Source organism: Myzus persicae, unplaced genomic scaffold (genome assembly GCF_001856785.1).
Source record: "Myzus persicae strain clone G006 unplaced genomic scaffold, MPER_G0061.0, whole genome shotgun sequence".
NCBI lineage: Eukaryota > Metazoa > Arthropoda > Insecta > Hemiptera > Aphididae > Myzus > Myzus persicae.
In genome coordinates this window covers 744,612-763,487 of record NW_019104178.1, presented here as the reverse complement: position 1 = coordinate 763,487, position 18,876 = coordinate 744,612, and the positions used below count along the sequence as shown (strand labels likewise).

General features: G+C 36.9%; 1 protein-coding gene across 1 annotated transcript; it reads right to left on the bottom strand.

Moving 5' to 3' along the window:
- Positions 1–1,849: 1,849 nt before the first annotated feature.
- On the bottom strand, positions 1,850–11,432 carry LOC111039655 (high mobility group protein DSP1). The gene is made up of 5 exons (XM_022323252.1): positions 10,388–11,432; positions 6,072–6,239; positions 3,134–3,294; positions 2,886–3,060; positions 1,850–2,801 (listed from the first exon to the last, which is right to left on the bottom strand). The coding sequence occupies exons 1-5, from the start codon at positions 10,928–10,930 to the stop codon at positions 2,625–2,627; spliced, it is 1,224 nt and encodes a 407-aa protein (XP_022178944.1). The 5' UTR covers positions 10,931–11,432; the 3' UTR covers positions 1,850–2,624.
- Positions 11,433–18,876: the final 7,444 nt, after the last annotated feature.

Sequence of the window (18,876 nt, the reverse complement as noted above, 5' to 3'; positions counted from 1 at the left end):
ATACCGTGATTAATAATTACTAACCGGGTACAAGGCATTTACGCCGACGATAGTTGTTTAAATATTCTACATAATATAAACCTATACCAGGCGGACGGGAGGAGAGATTCGCGTTACATATACTACGTATTATAATAATTATTATAGTTGTTGAGCGGTAATCCGCGGCGATGATGTTTTTGCTTTTTATGGGCACCGGGCGGCCAACTACGTTTAGCGATGATGATAATAACAATAATTACATGTATATTGTATAGGTACGCAAACGAAACAGATTTTCCTCGTAACTTGATCGCCGTTTAATTACAAATATAATAAATTATTAATCCCGGTAATTGAACAGTAAATATCATTATTATTATTCCACACACGAACGCCGGCGCCCAGAAATCACTGCAGTTTAATCTTCACTTTAAATTCAACGATACAATCGCATTGTTCTTGACATTGACCAAACAGAAGACGAGCTTCCTCGCTGCGTTGTTGCTCCATAGACGACGATGCACAAACACTATTAATATAGTATTGTTATTATTAATGCGGTCTATATTTTTTTAACAGACGCCCACCAATAACACCATTGGCTGAAGATACTTCAAAATGTCGACCGACCACGTGTCAAGTTAAGACAGCTATGGTTAGGCGCATAATCAACACAAAAACCTTAGTCTTCAGTGCAACACAAAGTTTGAAGCGACCGAGTTCCACCCACAACAAAGCGTTGCGTTACACAAAAAAGTAATTTTTGTTCTATAATTCAAGAAGCTCAGAATACAGTGCAATAGAATTTACCGCGATTACGTCATAACCTACGTAAAAATCAAACGTTTGTGTTCAAGCAACATCAACATTTAAACCACTAGAAAACACATTTACATTTTCATGCAATGCACATCTCATTCTATAATATTCAAACCCAAGTATGGGTATACTGGCTAACTAGTTTATTAATGACAGCATACACATTTAAAAACTCAAAACACACCATGATACTATCTGTATGGTACAACAATATTTATTAACCAAAGAAAAAAATGGTTTAGAAAATGTAGTGGGGGGGTTTTACGAACTGTTAAAACATTATATTAATTTTCAATCGGTTCTTAATCATCGGAATATTCAACAAGCGTTTTATAACAATAAATTTAGAACCTCTAGGTTCATTTTATACAAATAAAAAATAGTTGTGTTCTTTTTCGTAATGATTATATTATATTCTATTAAAATTATAATTTTAAATACAAGTTAGCAACTGCTGTTTCTTGGGTATATTGATTAAAAAAATAATAATTATAATAAATTTAAAACACAAGTTAGCAACTGCGTACGTTGCGTATACTGATTAAAAAAATAATAATTATAAATTATAATAAATGATGTTTAATATTTTTAAATTGTTCAAATTATTTCTATTTTTATTAAAAATGTAGCATTTGTCTCAGTCAAAAAATACATCAATAAATTTATCTATACAAATTATAACATAAATTGAGCATATTTAAAATTGATTACAATAAAAAATATGCTCAATAAGCTAAATCTAAAAAATAGATTATGATCTTTCTTTTAATTTAACCAAATTGTAGTTAAATGTAATTTACCATTAAAATTAGATGAAAACATACAATGAACATAATTTGTCAATTGATTTAAAATGAATTGCCGAAATTGGAATAGAATTATTGCTTAAAACCGATATTATATATTATGATATATCTAATACAAATGAGTGTAAATAAAAACAATTTTAAACCAATGAATTGTTGAAATCCTTCAACCACGAATTATTTTTAGAGTTTATCAGAATATCATCAACTTAAAATAATTAAAAATAAAAGCCGAAACAATATATTGTTTAAATTTTTTATTATTTATTTTTTTTTTTTTGCGAGAATATTTGTCACACAGCACGTAAGTGCATCTTTCATAACGTACATATAAATATCCTTATTAACAGTATCAAGTTTGTATGTTACGGACTATATCCATTTTTTTTATCTGATTACAAATACAAAAAGTGGTTTTTCGCCATAACAAAAAAATCAAACTTACTGTAAAATAAAAATCGATTTAGACAACATACGAGTATGAATCTCCTATATGAAAATAATGAAATGGTAAAGATCTCGCAATTTATTTCCGCATGCGGTTTTCTTTCTAATATTAAAATTACAAATTAAAAAAAAAAATAAAAATAAACAAAAAAATTGTATGTACAAAAAATAAAATTACATTTATATTTTACAGGAGGTAATTTTCAGTTAAAACCTTAATTAAATAAAAAATCCAATGGCATAATTTAATATTATACTCCTGGAAAATTAAAATGTAATTTTAAAATTCATCATAATATATCAGTCTGTAAAGAAATATTTTTACGGTAAATTTTGTAAAGTTTTAGTAAAAATATAGGAATCTCTAATATAAAAATTAAAAATTTGAATCCAATATTTATTATTATTTTTTTTTGTTGAGACAAAACCAATTTTCTACAGTTTTTCTGTACAAAATTACTTTTTAATCTATAACTTAAAAATTAACTTATTTGTATTTACAAATTTTAAAATTAATATTTTCGAGGTACGAAAAGAAAAAAAAAGATTCTGATGTGAATCTGAAAGAGATCACTCGTCATCGTCTTCATCATCATCATCTTCGTCACTTTCATCTTTTACTGCCATCATTTGTTGCTGTTGCTGTTGTTGTGCAAGTATTTGTTGTTGTTGTTGTACCAACATTTGATGTTGTTGTTGTTGTTGTAACAAGGTAGGCTTGCCCTTGTTTTTGTACTCGGTCATTTCCTGTTGAGCAATTACAAAAATGAATATGGATATCCAAAAGTGATACTTAAATGTTCAATAAATTTTATTCAAATAATTACATACCCTTTCATATCTGGCTTTATCTTTTTCTGCCATTGCTTCATACTTCTGTTTCACTGTAATATCAGCATCAGACCATTTTTTGCCCAATTCTTTGGCTACATCGCCAACGCCATACTCTGGGTTCACAGCCTTAACTTTTCCACGTTCATCATTACAGAACCAGAAGAAAGCAGACCTTTAATAAGACAAAAAATGCATTGTTAACAAATATTTTATTACTTGCTTCTAAATATTAATAAAACACTAACAAGGAACGTTTTGGTGCATTAGGATCCTTGATTTGCTTCCTCTTTTTTCCACGCACTTTTTCACCCTTGGGTGGAATATAGCTCTGCATTTCAGTATCATATCTCAACTTGTCCTTGTCAGCCATCTCATGGAATCTTTTCTTTTCCTTCTCATTCATTGTCTACAAAAAAAAAAATGAATAAATATCAGAACAATACTACAATGTACTTATGTTATTTATTTTTAATGTATTGTTATTGTTTGTATTTAGATGAATGTGTAGAAATTAAAATTTAATGTTTTAATATGGAAAGGAAAATTGCATCAATATCCAATGTTAATCATATACATAATTTAAAATAATTGTTCACTAATAGCTAATTATTTAATTACTGTTTACATTATTATTAATGAATAATTGATTTAAAATTAGTTAATAGATTATCAAATTAAAGTGTCTGGCCTCTTGGACCTTTCCCCGCCACTATTTTATGGTCTAGAGCAAGCCAATTGATTTTTTGTGGAGCATTTCAAATACATACAACCCACGGGACACTGCAAAATTTAAAACTCAATAATATATTATTCTACGGTAGACAGAGCGGTGGCAGGCTTGCTAACAGGGGACAACCACATTTAAATTAACACGAATTTATACAGGAACACGACGTAAGGAGGACTCTCAAACCACAAATGCAGAACGCGATATGTGAGGAGAGAGAAAGGGGAACATGGCAACAGCAGCAGAATTCACAGCGCATTGCATTATAATAGAGATTCGTCGATATTATATAACTCCCAACCCTCTGCGTTTCTCCGCACCATCACCCTGCCATGGCCGATGTATCTTTGAAAAGAGCTTAATGTGCGAGAACCGAGTGCGCGCGTGTGTGCAGGCTGGCTATTACCCGTGCCACGAGGGTGCGGCGAACACAGGGTGATGTTTAGGGGGGAGGGGGTTAATTTTAATAATTGCGCCAGCGCTCTCAGTTTTAAACTCCGCCGCCATGTTATCCCCGCACCCTCCAGAAAACAACCCCAGCATTTTACACACAAAAAATCGATGGTGGAACCCCCGAGCTCATTCCTACACACACAAACACACACGCATAGCAGTTTTACTCCCTCTACACCCCCTGTTGGACGACACCAGCAGGCAAATAACCCGGCTACTACGATTCCTGCAGCTTAATTTATTTTTTACTGTTTTTAATAATAAATAATAACTCGCACAATAAATATTTATGGCGAACTTGATGAAACAACAATAATATTTTTTATTATAATATTATTATTACTATGATGTCCTATGAGAAAAAATATATACGATTAAAAATTCGTTTTCCGCGTTCTATATAACTTGTGCTACATTATTATTCTAAACAAAACAAATTTGCTACCACCATTCCTTCCACCCTTTTAACCACCGTAAGGCATTTAATGTGTCCGGTGAGGCCCGAGGTCGCGTGTTTTAACCGAAATGGACGAATAAAATAAAGTACCTGCTTATACATTAATAATAAATAAACGCGAGCCTGGGTACAATTTTACACGGAAAATATACACGTTAAGTGCGCACGCGCCACCACGATTGCGAGAATAGTTGTGAAATAATATTTATACGGACGAGAAAATATATTAAATATTATAATTTATAATATTATTTTGTTTTATATACGAAAAACGAACGGCGACGGCTGCAACAATAACGCGAGACGGTTGAAATATTATTTTTTTTCTTCTATATTATTGTTGGCAGCAGTGGGTGCCGGTTAATCGTGCGTGTGTGCTTGTTCGTCGTTTGTGAACGCACAAGGACGGGAACGTATCGAACGCGCGGGGTAACGACGATCTAACGTACAAAAACTGGTTCCCTGGTATGTGCTGGATGGCTGCTGCTGCTGACCCATCCTCTCACCCCCTTAACGGAAAACCAGTCCTACGAAACCCCAGCCGGCCGGCAACCGCACACGGTCACATAAAGACATGGTGCTGGCGCAACAAACGCGCGCGCACTCACACCACACCAACCATTTTGTTTCGACAGAGAAAAATTAAAAACGTTTAATTTTCAATATTAAACAAAAATTGTATTTTATCGCTCGCAGGAAACGAGTGCAATAATATTCGGGAGGCGTTGCTAATAATAATCGAGTAGAAACGACACATACACGCCGACGCAAAACACAATATTATATCGTTGGACGGTACATAATAATATTATTTTATAGTAGTGAACAGCAAGTCTTAGAAATTACGAAATCGTTACAATAAAATAATTCTGTAACAGCAGTAGTAGTGGTGAGCAGGTGGTACGCGCAATCGCTTTTTGTGTCTACCTATATATAATGTACGTTGTTATGGGTGTTATAACGACGGCGACGACGACGGACCGAGTAATTTCTTCCTAAAAGAAACGGTTTTGGTTTTTTTTTGTTTACGGTTCGAATTTTAATGAATTCCAGCTGCCGCCGAGAGTCCTACACAACGAGACCGTACACGGACGTTATAAACACGTGTCATATTTGACTTTTTAATTTGGAATGGAAAACGAAAATATTGAAATACAGGCATATAGCCTTCGCACAAACGCCGTCGTCTCGATCATGATCGCGATGGAAAAATTTGGAGAATATATTCGGTCGGAAAGAGAAAATTTACTGGATTTTTTTCATCATGACATAGCTCGGTGGTTTATAGTTGTACACGAGAGAGGCTCGATTTGGGTCTGGGAGAAAGGAAAAATTACGGATTTTTTTTATATTTTTTGTCGGTCATCAGAAACGTGTAATATTTTTATTCGCCATCGTCGTTGGGGGACACAAACGGCGGCGTGATGACGACTCACATGTTTTTTTTATAATTATGCACGCGCGGCCAATTAGCCGCTTTAGTGTGTGTGTGTGTGTCCATGTTGAAATGTAAACGTAAATATTAAATAGGTTTTGTGACACTGACCTTCCACCTTTCGGCGCATTTCTTCGAGAACTCGGCAAAAATGACATTCTCATCAGGGTGTTTCTTTTTGTGCTCTTCGCGGCACGTTTGAACGAAGAACGCGTACGCGGTCATACGACCTCTGGGTTTCGCATCGGTCCCTTTTCCTCTAGGCATTTTCCCTCGGTTCTGAAAAAAAATAAGTGTTCTCACATTAATATTATATTATTTATAACGCACAAAATGCACACTAAGACGCAAGTCGATGTCCTTCCTACTCATCGCACAGCAGAATTCCATTTTTAAATATATCCACGTGCAACGGCGAACCGCACACGCTACGACACCACGATAGTCGCAGCTCAGTTATTTTAAACAGTATTTTGTTTTCATTTACCAACGGTAAAAATTTAACTCATCTTTGAGTTAACCACTCGACAATACGTTCCCAATACATGTGCTTATTATTAGTCGTTACATAAAACGCATTTTCGGAACAACACCTGAAAACTAGTGGGGTTTGTGCACTCTACAATAAACATCTGCCTTTAATACACGTTTTGTCGTACTCGTACATACCAGTATATAAAATAACTATATCAATAAAAAATAAATAACCGTTTTACAATTTTGAAATAAGTAAATTAAGTTACCATTTACTACACAATGCTGAGCACTGTTACAATCGAAAAACCACAATTAAACCGATTTGTTTGAATTCAACAATGCACGTTAAAGATGACGAATGTTCAAAGGTCGTTAGGAAATACATAATTATTTGCAATAATCATTACATTATAATTAGCATCGTTGCATCATTAGAGCTTATTCAAGTGCTGTTCCCCAAAATCACTTCTTCAAATTTATCGGTAAAAATAATCAATGGCTAACATTCAGATAAATCGTGATAATATCCTTATCAACTAGAGACTAATTAGTAAATTATATCAATCATTATATTTATTTATGGATTTTTTTTTCTATTCATTTTGGCGAGATTCCAAAAAAAATATGTTGACCATTTTTATAATTAATAGTTATTGCTTATTGCTAAAAAACAAGATAACCAATGATATTGAACAAAAGTTTTGTAGTTATTGAATCGCGTCATTGTGTTCAGTCTTTAGAAAGGTCCAGGGCGAAATAAAAACAGGTTTAACAGTGTTATACACAAAGATATCTATACAAAATACCACTATGTTAGTGCCATATAACCAAAATCAAAAAGTACACTTCAAAATATCTATAATTATATTGTATACATTTACTTTAAATAATTAGTAATAATACAAAAGTTATTATATCGAATCAAAAATTTAATTTGAATTTTTTAAAGTGACAAATATATTATTAAAGGGCACACGAAAGAGCACGAGGAAATAACTAGTGTTATTTTAGTGTTTCTGGTCTTCAAATGTTGAATGAAAGCGAAAGTTTTAACAAATCAATTGTTATATGACACGAAAACAAATTATATTTAGCTATTTTTATAAAAAAAACAACAAGTTATATTTAAAGATACTAGCATTTCTGTATTTATTTTTAAAATCTAAAATAATTTGTCTGATTACTATTAATAAATTGCATCGTATCACAGTAGGATAATTATGATATATACCGAGTTATCAGAATCTATTTTGATTCCTATAGTTTTGGGAATATCAAATTAAATGATAACAATATTATACTCCTACGATGTAAAATATATTTAATCAGTGGTGAATAGTTGTATGGAAATACCAAGATATGAATAATTCAAATTCCAAGTTAAATGTGCATAATAATTTAGACAAGAAATGCAAGTGTCTTACATAATTTAATATAGTGTAAAACTCTATAACGATTCTCTTCTTTTCATTCATCAGAAGTGTTTTAACGTGTTATGCGATTTTACATTGTTCTAAATAGCTAAGTGAAACAGTTTATTGTAAATCAACAATTATTGAAAGTGAAGGCTAATGACCTGGGCCAATCAATATAAAAATAAAAATCATTCTTCACATTACAGCCTTATTGTAGACAACGCGCAAATAGTTTGATCAATGGTATAATACTTTTATCAATGGTTTCCACAATTTATGATAATTCAAGAATAGCTAATCATTAAATTATAACAGAAAACTACTGTGTAATGTGGTGTATAAAAATTATTTATCGTTTTTTCGTTCATTCCTTGTAACTGAAGTTAATAAGCAAAAATGTAATCAATTATACCACCTTATCTTGTTCGTAATAGATAATAGAGTATAACTTTTGACACAATCAATTAGTTAGTTAAGACATAAAAAGCACCAACTTTTAGGCCAAATTCGATTAAACCGAAAAAACTGGTTTTACTGGCAGTAAAATAACAATTATTAAAATAAAAAAATAACAGTAAAACCTGTAACTACTCTAACAAAAGAAACAGGTTTTTGTTTAATCCTTTCCCTAGCAGTAAAGTATTTTGAAGTTCTTAAAATATTTTTACTAATTAATGTACGATGCTAAAACCACGAGCGTAAGGTAATAAACATGTAAAACCATATATACTATTGATTATAGTTATTTAAAATTACAGTTTTAGCAACAAAAAAAAAATGTGTCCTATAACCTATCGTGTATCTTTAGTTAATAACAATCAAATTTTATTTTGGACGAAAAAAATACAACAAATAATTTAGATACACCAAATAATATTTATAAATTACAACGCGAACGCAAACGACTAGTAGTGAATAATAAATTATTTTCTTGGAACTGCTGGACCAGAAATAATAATCCATGAAGGCTATAGAACTCTAAAAAAACCTTGGCATTGTCTGTCTTTGTGAACAATTAACATCTGTTTTGATAACATTGGTACTCAAAATATACAATAACAATAATAATTTATTAAAATATTACCTAAAATAAATGATTTCGTCAAGTTAATTTATTTAATTATTTGAAACGCACTGTTCCCGTAGATGAGTACACAGAAAACAGGAATAGGATCCGAAACATAAAGATTTTTTTCTCATTATTTGTGCATTTAAGCGGCAACTTACATAATATTATTGTCCAACATTTATAAATATAAGCAATTCTATTTTTGGGAACAAAACTAACACAACAAGTAGAATATAGGACAACATGCCGCGGACACTACCCACAGGCACAATCGGAATTTGTTCATTTACTTGAGGTATATCCATGGGTTTAGGTTATTGAATCGCTGGCAGACGATACCTACCTACTAAAATTACAACTATTACAATTTTTAATCGGTGAATAGTAGAAAAAAACAGAAACAAATTATAATCCGAACACATTGACCACTATCACAGTTTACAAGAACAATGTTATAACATAATAATAATAATAATAATAACATAATGTGGGTAACTCGCGCGTTGTTCTAAGGCCACATAACTTTCTATTTATCTACTCAATGACAAATTTATCAGTCGGAATTGCAAGAAAAATGCGTACTACGTTTCGACGCTTTTCGCGATAAATAGTACATAATAAACAAGTACAAAAAAAAACGTAGGCAATAAGAAATACCAACCCGATAGGATTCAGTAAAATCTCGAGACTTAGGACGGACACGAAAATTCATGGTTTCCCACTCGTTTTTGGACAGGTGGGCACATTTAGAGAAAAAGTGGAAATCCATAAACAAAAAACTGAGTTCTGCAAATCGCATTTCACAAACACATTGTCGTTGTCGTCCTATCGGTTAGGTGGCACAAAAAGAACGACTGACGAACATATTGTGAATGAAATCATCAAAATACACAACAACGCACAACATGAGAGATAAGGTGAAGCGGCACCGCTCGCTCATACTACTCAGCGTCACGCGGTCAGTGATAATTAACGAACGTCGAGATGTACACAACAATTGTTGTTATTGTTGTTGTTGTTGTTGTTGTTGTCATTTGAATAAAATTCCAAAGGAGAGAGATACATGGCAACGCGAAACGTGAAGACTACATCGGTCTGAACGAAAATAAAAAGCGATGGTCGTCGACAACGACCGACGGTGCTGCTGCTACCGAGATTATCGACTTCTACTAACTAACCGGCAAAACGAAAAACCCTGACCGGAAGCACGGCCGCACGCGAAAATAATATTTCTATTTATCAGTTATCTACAGACAAACGCGCATTACATACATCGTATTCTACGATGAATACATTTTATTGTGTACACAAATAATGATAAATAATCGTGTGAAGCGCGAGCGCGCGCATGTCGCTGCGTTATCAGACACACGCATACGACGTACGTACCCACGTACGTACGCGTGCATGGGGATAAACGCAAACGCTTACACGTACACACGACCAACAACAACACCACCAATTACCATGATCGAGTTAGGCGACGGTACGTTGTGCACGTTTTGAATGTTGTTGTCCATGGCCCCTGGGTACGACCACCATTGAGCCGCGGCGGCGGCGGCAATACCGTAGCTGTCCGCGTAGTTGGCCATCGGATTCCTGGAGCTGCTTGTGACAGTCGTCGACACGTTGCTGTTGCTGTTGCTGGTCGACACGCCGCCGGTGTTGTTCAGCTGCTGTTGCTGTTGCTGCTGCTGCAGCTGTTGGTGCTGCTGGTGGCTGAACGACGACGCCATCTTATAGAACTGCTGGGCCGCGGACACCGCGGCGGCCGCCTGCTGCTGTTGCTGCTGCGCGGCCGCTGCCACGGCGGCCAATTGCTGCTGGTGATGCTGGTTCAGCAAGTGCTGCTGCTGCTGCTGTTGCTGTTGCTGCTGTTGTTGCTGCATGTGCTGTTGCTGCTGCTGCTGCTGTTCCTGGCTGTTGCCCCACCACAGGTTGGCCGCTGCAGCCGCGTGGTCGTCCCGGTTGCCCCAGCCGACATTGTTGCCCGCGCGGTTCTCGGACATGCCGCCGGACTGCGAATGGTGCGGGTTTTTTCACACGGATAATACACACGGCACTCGATCGGACACCAGACGTGACGCACACACGCGCGTACACTGGGCACTGTTGGTCGCGGTGTGTGTTTGATACGCGGCGGGTGTCGGTAGTCAAATTATGTGTATATATTAAAATATTAAAACTATACGAACGCGGCGCACACGTTACGTGGTCGTCGGCGTGTGCGTGTGTATGTATGTATATACTCGGTCGGCTCGCGTACGTACGTATGTGGTGTGCCGCCGAGTGCGTAGCGGGGCGAAATCGAATGTATATATGTGTGTGCACCACGCGAGTATGTGCGGAAAAAAAAACAAAGGGAACGACGGACGCGTGTGTTTAGTATATAATATCTCACTGTAAACGCGCGGCCGACGGTTAAAACTGCGGTGGAAAAGGCGGAGAGAAGGAGAAAAAATAACGAGGCAGACCTGCGTGTTGCCCGCCACTAGCCGAACGACGACGACGACGGCGACAACGGATGTTACCCCCACCGCCCGTTTCGTAAAAACCCAATGGCGCGGCCGGCCCCTCCGATCATGGTGTAGCTACCGGTAACCGGCATTGCCAACCTCATCTCTAGAAATCGTGAGCGGCCGAACAAAGAACATTTATATGCGCGCGTACAAAGGGAGGGCGGGCGGGCGACCGGGCTGGCTGGCAGGCAAACGGACGGACGGGCGCGCGCGCGCAAGCTAGAGAGAGAAAGGAGGGACGCGGCAAGAGAAACGAAATAAAAACCGCGCTCGCGCGCGCCAAGGCCACCGGTCGTTCAAGGTTTCCGCAGTTCACCACCGCCGACGTAAGGCGCGCTCGGACGGCGGCATATACGCCAACGACGCACGGTGGTGGCGGCGGCGGCAGCGTCCTTTCCCTTTTTTTCCCTCCAGCGGCACACGCACTCGCACGAATATTCTCTCGGAGGAAACGCGGTTGTTGTTGATAGTGGTGAGTGGCACGGTTTTCTCAATAAAAGACGTTTAAAACGAAAAATTATCGTATCACCGAATAACGAAAAAACACCACCACCAACATTACCGTACACACTGCCGCCACCACTCGCACAGACTGATGAAATTACTTTGGGTTGTTAATAATAATAATAATAATAATACTATTATATATATGTATATAAATATTTGAAAATACGTGCAACCGTGATATTATTGTTTTGTTACACAACGTACGTACACGACGGTTAAAAATGGCGGGATTTTTGGTTAGGAATTTATTTTTTTATTCTTCCCGTACCTGGCCCGCCGACTAATCGTTTTCGGATACAACAATCGATACACGGTTACGGAACCGCGGCCGCCCGGCATCGTGGTTAATATGCTCTTTGGATATTTTGTGCCGTACGACGCTCGGTGCACCAACTGGGAAACACGCGGTTCGGCGTCGAATTGGCGACTGTCGCGGGCGCCCGTCGGCGGAGAGTAAGCGTATAAGCGGCAATGGCTGCGCGACGGCGTCCTCTCGGTCAATAATAATAATAATAATATCGTATTTTAACGCATAGGGATATTATGTGGTGTAAGTCGTTGGTGTGTTTGCGCGCGCGCGCGCGCGTCCCGGCGTTGTCGTCGCCGCCGCCATTTACTCTGAAAAACACGGGATTTTCGAAAATCGAGAACAACATCGCGTTTATAATCCGAAATGGGGTAATCTTTAATACTCTTAGGACCCTTAGAACAAAATAATATAGAATCATAACGTTTTTCGCGGCAAATAGACTCCCGCACGAACGGTGCAGCCGACCTTAACCTTTAAAAAGTTTTCCACCGTCGGCGTCAACACAAAATTTTACCAATTCCAAATAATGATTAAATAATTTTAAAAAAAACCGTTATTCGATTTCGAGCGGTACGTCATCGTCATAGCACACAAATCGTGCTACACGATGACAAAATAATATTGTGCGTGACATAACATGTGCGCGCACCTATATTATAATATAATATTACGAGGGGGGTTGTTGCTGCTCGTTCGAATCCATACGCGGACTCGTTCGTTATTCACAGACGACAATGACAAAAAGAAAACTCATAATATTTTGGACAAAGAACAAATTTCCGGCGGCGAAGACACAATTTTAGATTATCGCCAACCCTGACGAACGTTTGACCGAATCTGCGATTTTGGTCGCCCTGTGGTGTAAAACGGCGTAAAGAGGAGCACAGCACAGCCCGGCCGAGCACAGCATGTGCTGCCACCGGGGATGCAAAGTTTTATTACTGCCTGGGCTGTGCGCGCCCTTTTATCATTGATTATAAATACACAACGCCATTTAAATCAATGATTTCGTGCACACGGCTGCACGAAATCCTGGATAATTGGTAACTCTCCACATCGTCCGAAACGAATTATTAGAATTAGGAGACACTATTCAATCGATGAGATAATTGTTGATAATAATTAATAATGATCAAATAAATTACTTAATAATAATATGATCAATAATATTTTAATTTACGTCCTAAATACGTATACTGGTGATATTCACGTATTAAACAAACCTGCATCTGCCGGAATATAATTTTTGTTTATTTTAAATCTTAATAACAGCAAAATTGTTATTGAGTTTTGAATACTTAATACAAATCGTAAAAGTAATAAAAAAAAAAAATTGTATTATAGTCAGTAGAGGCATCACCATAATAGGTTTAATTAATATTATTTCAAATAAAATAATTCCATAAATGATAAAATAACTAATGAGGTTATCGAATAGATAGGTAATAAATAATTATGTCATAGAAATACAATGTATTCAAAAAGCATAGCAAGAAGTTTTATCGAATTTTTATGTATAGAAATATATACATCAGATAATATAAAATATAGAAATTACAATTGTCTAATTTAGTTGTAAAGAGTTTTCGATATTCGCCAATATGTATAACTATATAGTTAGATCTACAATTATACCTAGGAAACTAATACAATATTATAGTTTTTCCTTCAAAGTTTAAATGCATGAAAACACTTTGTAAGTAATGAGTAATAAAAATACTATACCTAGCAGAATTTATAATCAGCTACCTACTTATTAATCAATCATTAGTTAATTTATTTCTATACAGTAAGACATAACAGATATGAAAATTATAATGATAAAGCAAAGTCTATTTATTCAAGATAAAATGGTGTTCAAATGAAATACCTAGTTTAGTTAATACCTTTTTTCGAAATTTTTGAAATAGGTAGAGTAGGTAGTAGTAATGACATTTTGATACATAGGACAAAACTCAGAGATGCCAATAAATATTTATCTAATTATTTAGATAACTCCATCATAATTGCTATTTAAAAGTACTTGATTTGGTTGTTTTGGTAAATTTAAAATGTGATCTTCCACTTAATGGATACTTAAATAACATTTCAATATTTGTTTAGTATTCCAAATAACAAATCGAATATCAAAAATCATGACAATACATCCAACTATAGAAAAACACGGTCAACTGCTGCTAACGCACCCTAAGCTCATTATTTACTATTTTAAGTTATTTATAAAATACTGCTAGTAAATAACGTTGTAGCTCTACTATAGACATGCACATTAGTTAACAAGAATATGTTTACAGTCAAATAGTCTTATTTGTATACACACAATTTTGATACATATCGACATTAAGTTTACAATTGTATATATTATTTTGTCTATTGTTTATCATTTATCTCATATTCTTATTGTTCCTAAGGAACAGATTGTATATACCGTTTAAAAAATAAAAAAAAAAAAAAATTGTCTATTGGGACAACAATAAAATTATTTATGCTATAAATTCATTAACATTAAAACTAAAACATAATCTTAGAATAATATTATTTACAATATAAGGTACTAATTTAACGAATTAAAAATGTTAAATATATCAATAATAGTTTTTGGTCAAAAAAACAGATAAAGATCCATAATAACTATCAACATTTTCTTAAAATGTAACCAGACAAGTCAGCAAACGGCAATACAAGCTTTTATTATTAGATACTAAAAATCCAATTTACATACAAAAATTGTTCTGAAACTGACACATAATATTACATTTTAGGCCATATCAAATAATTTCTTGGAAACAAAACAATCCTAAAATAGTTATTTCATAAATCGAACAACTATTATTTCTCTCGGTATACCCGCAGCGGTCCATACAGAAACCATCATCAACACGAATAAACAAATTAGATAAGATTAGAAATTAAATTCGTGATAATCTAACCTGCCAATAACATAATAGTAAATACCTAATAAAATATCTAATTGTAATGCAATGGTAAGATACATACTTACTAGATTTGGGTTCTTCCAGGAATCGAAAAATTGTAAATAAAAATATTTCGGCCTAGTGAACGACAAAGTGTAACACACGCTCGTAATAAACTACAATAATATTGTTACTCGGACAGGAATATTCCGAGAACCAATAGCGAGACAGTGTTATTAAAATGTAATATATGTATATGCATATATATATATATATATATAGGTATATTATGGTATATTTGTACTAAAATAATTATAACTATTACGTACCTACGGAATTTTACCAAAACGAGTTTGAACAATTGCCTTCGATGAAAACGAGAGATGAAAATGCGAACACACGATTTGTGTACAAGAATTTAAAAACTGTTAAACCCACGGAAATGGTTCGTATTATTTGCTTATGGTGTGTAGCGGCGTCCCCATTAGTCGACGCCAACGTTTCGGTGGTAAGTAGTATCAATGGTTTCGTAATGTTTCGTGCTCGGTATGCTAACGCCATCTGTCCGACCGAAACGCACCTAACGTTCCCCTATCAATCTACCAACCGTTTTTCGGCCGTTATGTAAACAGACGTCGTCTCTGGTACGTCCCTACGTGCGGTATATAACGCTCGACGATTACCGTAAACTTGTGAAAACAAAACACAGAATTTTAGTGTACAAACGTTATCGTACAATTATTATTATTATTATCATTACATTACACCGGCAGCAGCAGCTATGAGACGATAATCTTAGATACGCGAGGAACGATAAAACATAATAATATTATTGTTATTGACATTTAACCGGCCGACCGATCGATCGCCGACCAAGACCGACACTGTCGGGGAACAATTAACGTCGTCTAGTTTTGTACTTTAGTACACAAAATAATAATAATAATAATAATAATACCTGCCAACATCACCGCGCCATAACGCGACAAAACCCGTACATGGTAATGTGCTAACGATAAAGATGAACGAGCAGACGACAAAGATGGCAATTATTATAAATAAGTCTGATGACGTCGTGTGTTCTTTGAACGACATGCACGCACAATACTCTCGTTATAATCTTTTACCTAACACTTGTGCACAGTAGTTGAAGTAAAATATGACCGCAATGCAAATAAAACATCAGTAGTAGGTAGTCGTAAAATAATATAATAAAATTTTGCCGACTTGTCAGAGTTAACACGTTATGCAATACCACCGCATAGCGATACTAACATTAATACGTCGATAATAATAATATATTATGTAGACACCTCCTAATTGATGATGATAAAAATAATAACAGTAAGTGTAATTACAGCGACCATGGCGGTTTTAATCGTCGTCGTCGTCGACGAACGTTTACCGCAAACGTGTAGAGTATAATATAATATGATTGTAAATATGAAAATTAAATTGAATATACTTACATGATTTGATATATTTTGATTTCAACTCCACTGAGAACTCTCTGAGATCAAGTCTGCTCTACCCGGTCGGTTCTGGAGATTATACACCGTCGATTTTAAATTGTTCTGGAGCTACAAACGAACAAAACGGACAAGAGAAATTAGATTGTGGCCGATAGTTTTGGGAGAATTCAATAAAAGATTTGCGTCGTTTGCAGAAACGATGTTAATAACAGTAAACATATAATAATAATTAATAATTGACGAAGAAGACGACGGACACGATGATAAAATATTATCCCAACGACCGTTTTTCGTTGTGTCAATTATCATCGCCGTCGGTAACACCTTCCTCCATGCGCGTTCCCCCTCCACCAAGACGAACCGGAGGCGGCGGCGGACAGGTTTAACGCGCGTTTTCGGTTTCAAAATTACTCCATGACAACGACAACGAATAATAATAATAATAATAATAATATTTCTCGGTCTACCTACCACCTACCTACGCGGTGGCCACCCCCATAAAACTCGATCGTAATAATATTATAATAATGTATTATTATGTAATAATAATATAATTCCGTCAGCCAAGAACGTCATCAATCGGGCAGCAGAGTGCCCCAAGCCCATGGCGGAGGCAAACGAGCAACGCTAAACGATCAAATGTTATATACCAATATAATATAGATAACGCGTATGGCGGTGTACGGTTGTTGTTTTTGTTGTTGTTGCGCGCGGTGACCACCCGCGGGCCTACGCGTCTGCTATCACTTTTGCGGGGGGCCGCCACTGTACGATGCTTCTGCTGCAGCCGCCGCCCGTAGCTTCAAGTCGTTGTCTCGGCGACCAAAATTTTTCTGATAGCGCGGCGGCGGCGGGAAATCGAGAAATTGGACGCGGGTCGGCGGAAAAATTGCCGTGGCCGGTCCGGTGGATTCGCTCCGCCATCGGTTTGCCGCCATTTTTATGTGCGCGCTTGCGTGCGACAAGAACAACGTTCCCATGCGCCGTTGCGCATCGCGCGCTTACAAAACGAAGTGACGGCGAAATTTTGTGTTCGGCTCGACACGGCCGAACCGGTGCGTTTTGCTCGCCGAGAGAGATGTCACGGAAAACTGTTAAGTGTAAACACAGCGGGCGGGCGGGTGGGTGGTTGACGAACGTAACGCGAAAACGACGACGGCGGCGGCGCCGACGACCGATAGATAAGGCGTACCTATACCGAGAACGTGCCCGTAAATGGTCGCTTGGAAAGCGTACGAAGAGCGCCCTGTTTAAAAAGCCCTTTTGGACGCACACATATTACAATGACTGTATCATATTTTTAATATAGGAGATTATTATAACTATTATTATTATTATTAATCATACTCGAGCGGGCCGACGAGGCGTCGCCGTTGACATTCAGGTTAAATATCTATCTATAACTACGATGAAATCGCTGTTTTAAAGCATCTATCGTAGGCGGCGCCATCGGTGCCGCGAATGCGACCTCGGGCCGTTGCCGTACGAGCAGCCATCGCGGTGAAAATTCGTGAAAACCGAAAAATTCGGTGCGTTTTTTTTCCACCCAGACGAACGGGGTATATGCGTGGTACGTACCAGTAAATCATACGATTTTCGATGCCGTGTTCGTGGTGTGGACACACAAATACAAGAAAACGTAGCAGAAGCAGCAGCAGTGGTAGAGTAGGCGGTATAACAATAGTGTTATCGCGGTGTCGGAAACGAGCGAAAACAGCGGTATCGCGACGGCGAAAAAAACGGACGACGCGCGACAACGGAGCGACGGCGATAAAATGTTGTTGTTGTCGACGCCGAATTGAAGCGACGGGAAGACAGTAATGCGTTGTGCTGTTGCAAAACGTACGTACGTACCGTCGTAGAGGTAGAAAAGCGAGAAAAATTGGGAAAAAAAAAAAAAGCGCATATATAAATACCTGGCAGATGGACGTGTGTATATCGGTCGGTCGGCAGTACTGTTGTATGTACGCAGCGCGGTGAACAGGGGGTCCGCGCGGCACTCGACCCGTCGCCCGGCCGCCATTGGCCGATTTTATATAGACCGCGGGACCCGGCCAATCCGACGGCGTTATTTCGAAATCCGTTGGGCCGCGCGCGAATAATTCATGAGCCAACACACACACACACGCACGCACACACGCACACGCACGCGGGCCGCCGTGTAGCAGCAGGCTCGCACAGCATAAAACATAATATTATACGTATATATACGTGTATAGTGTATAATGCTAT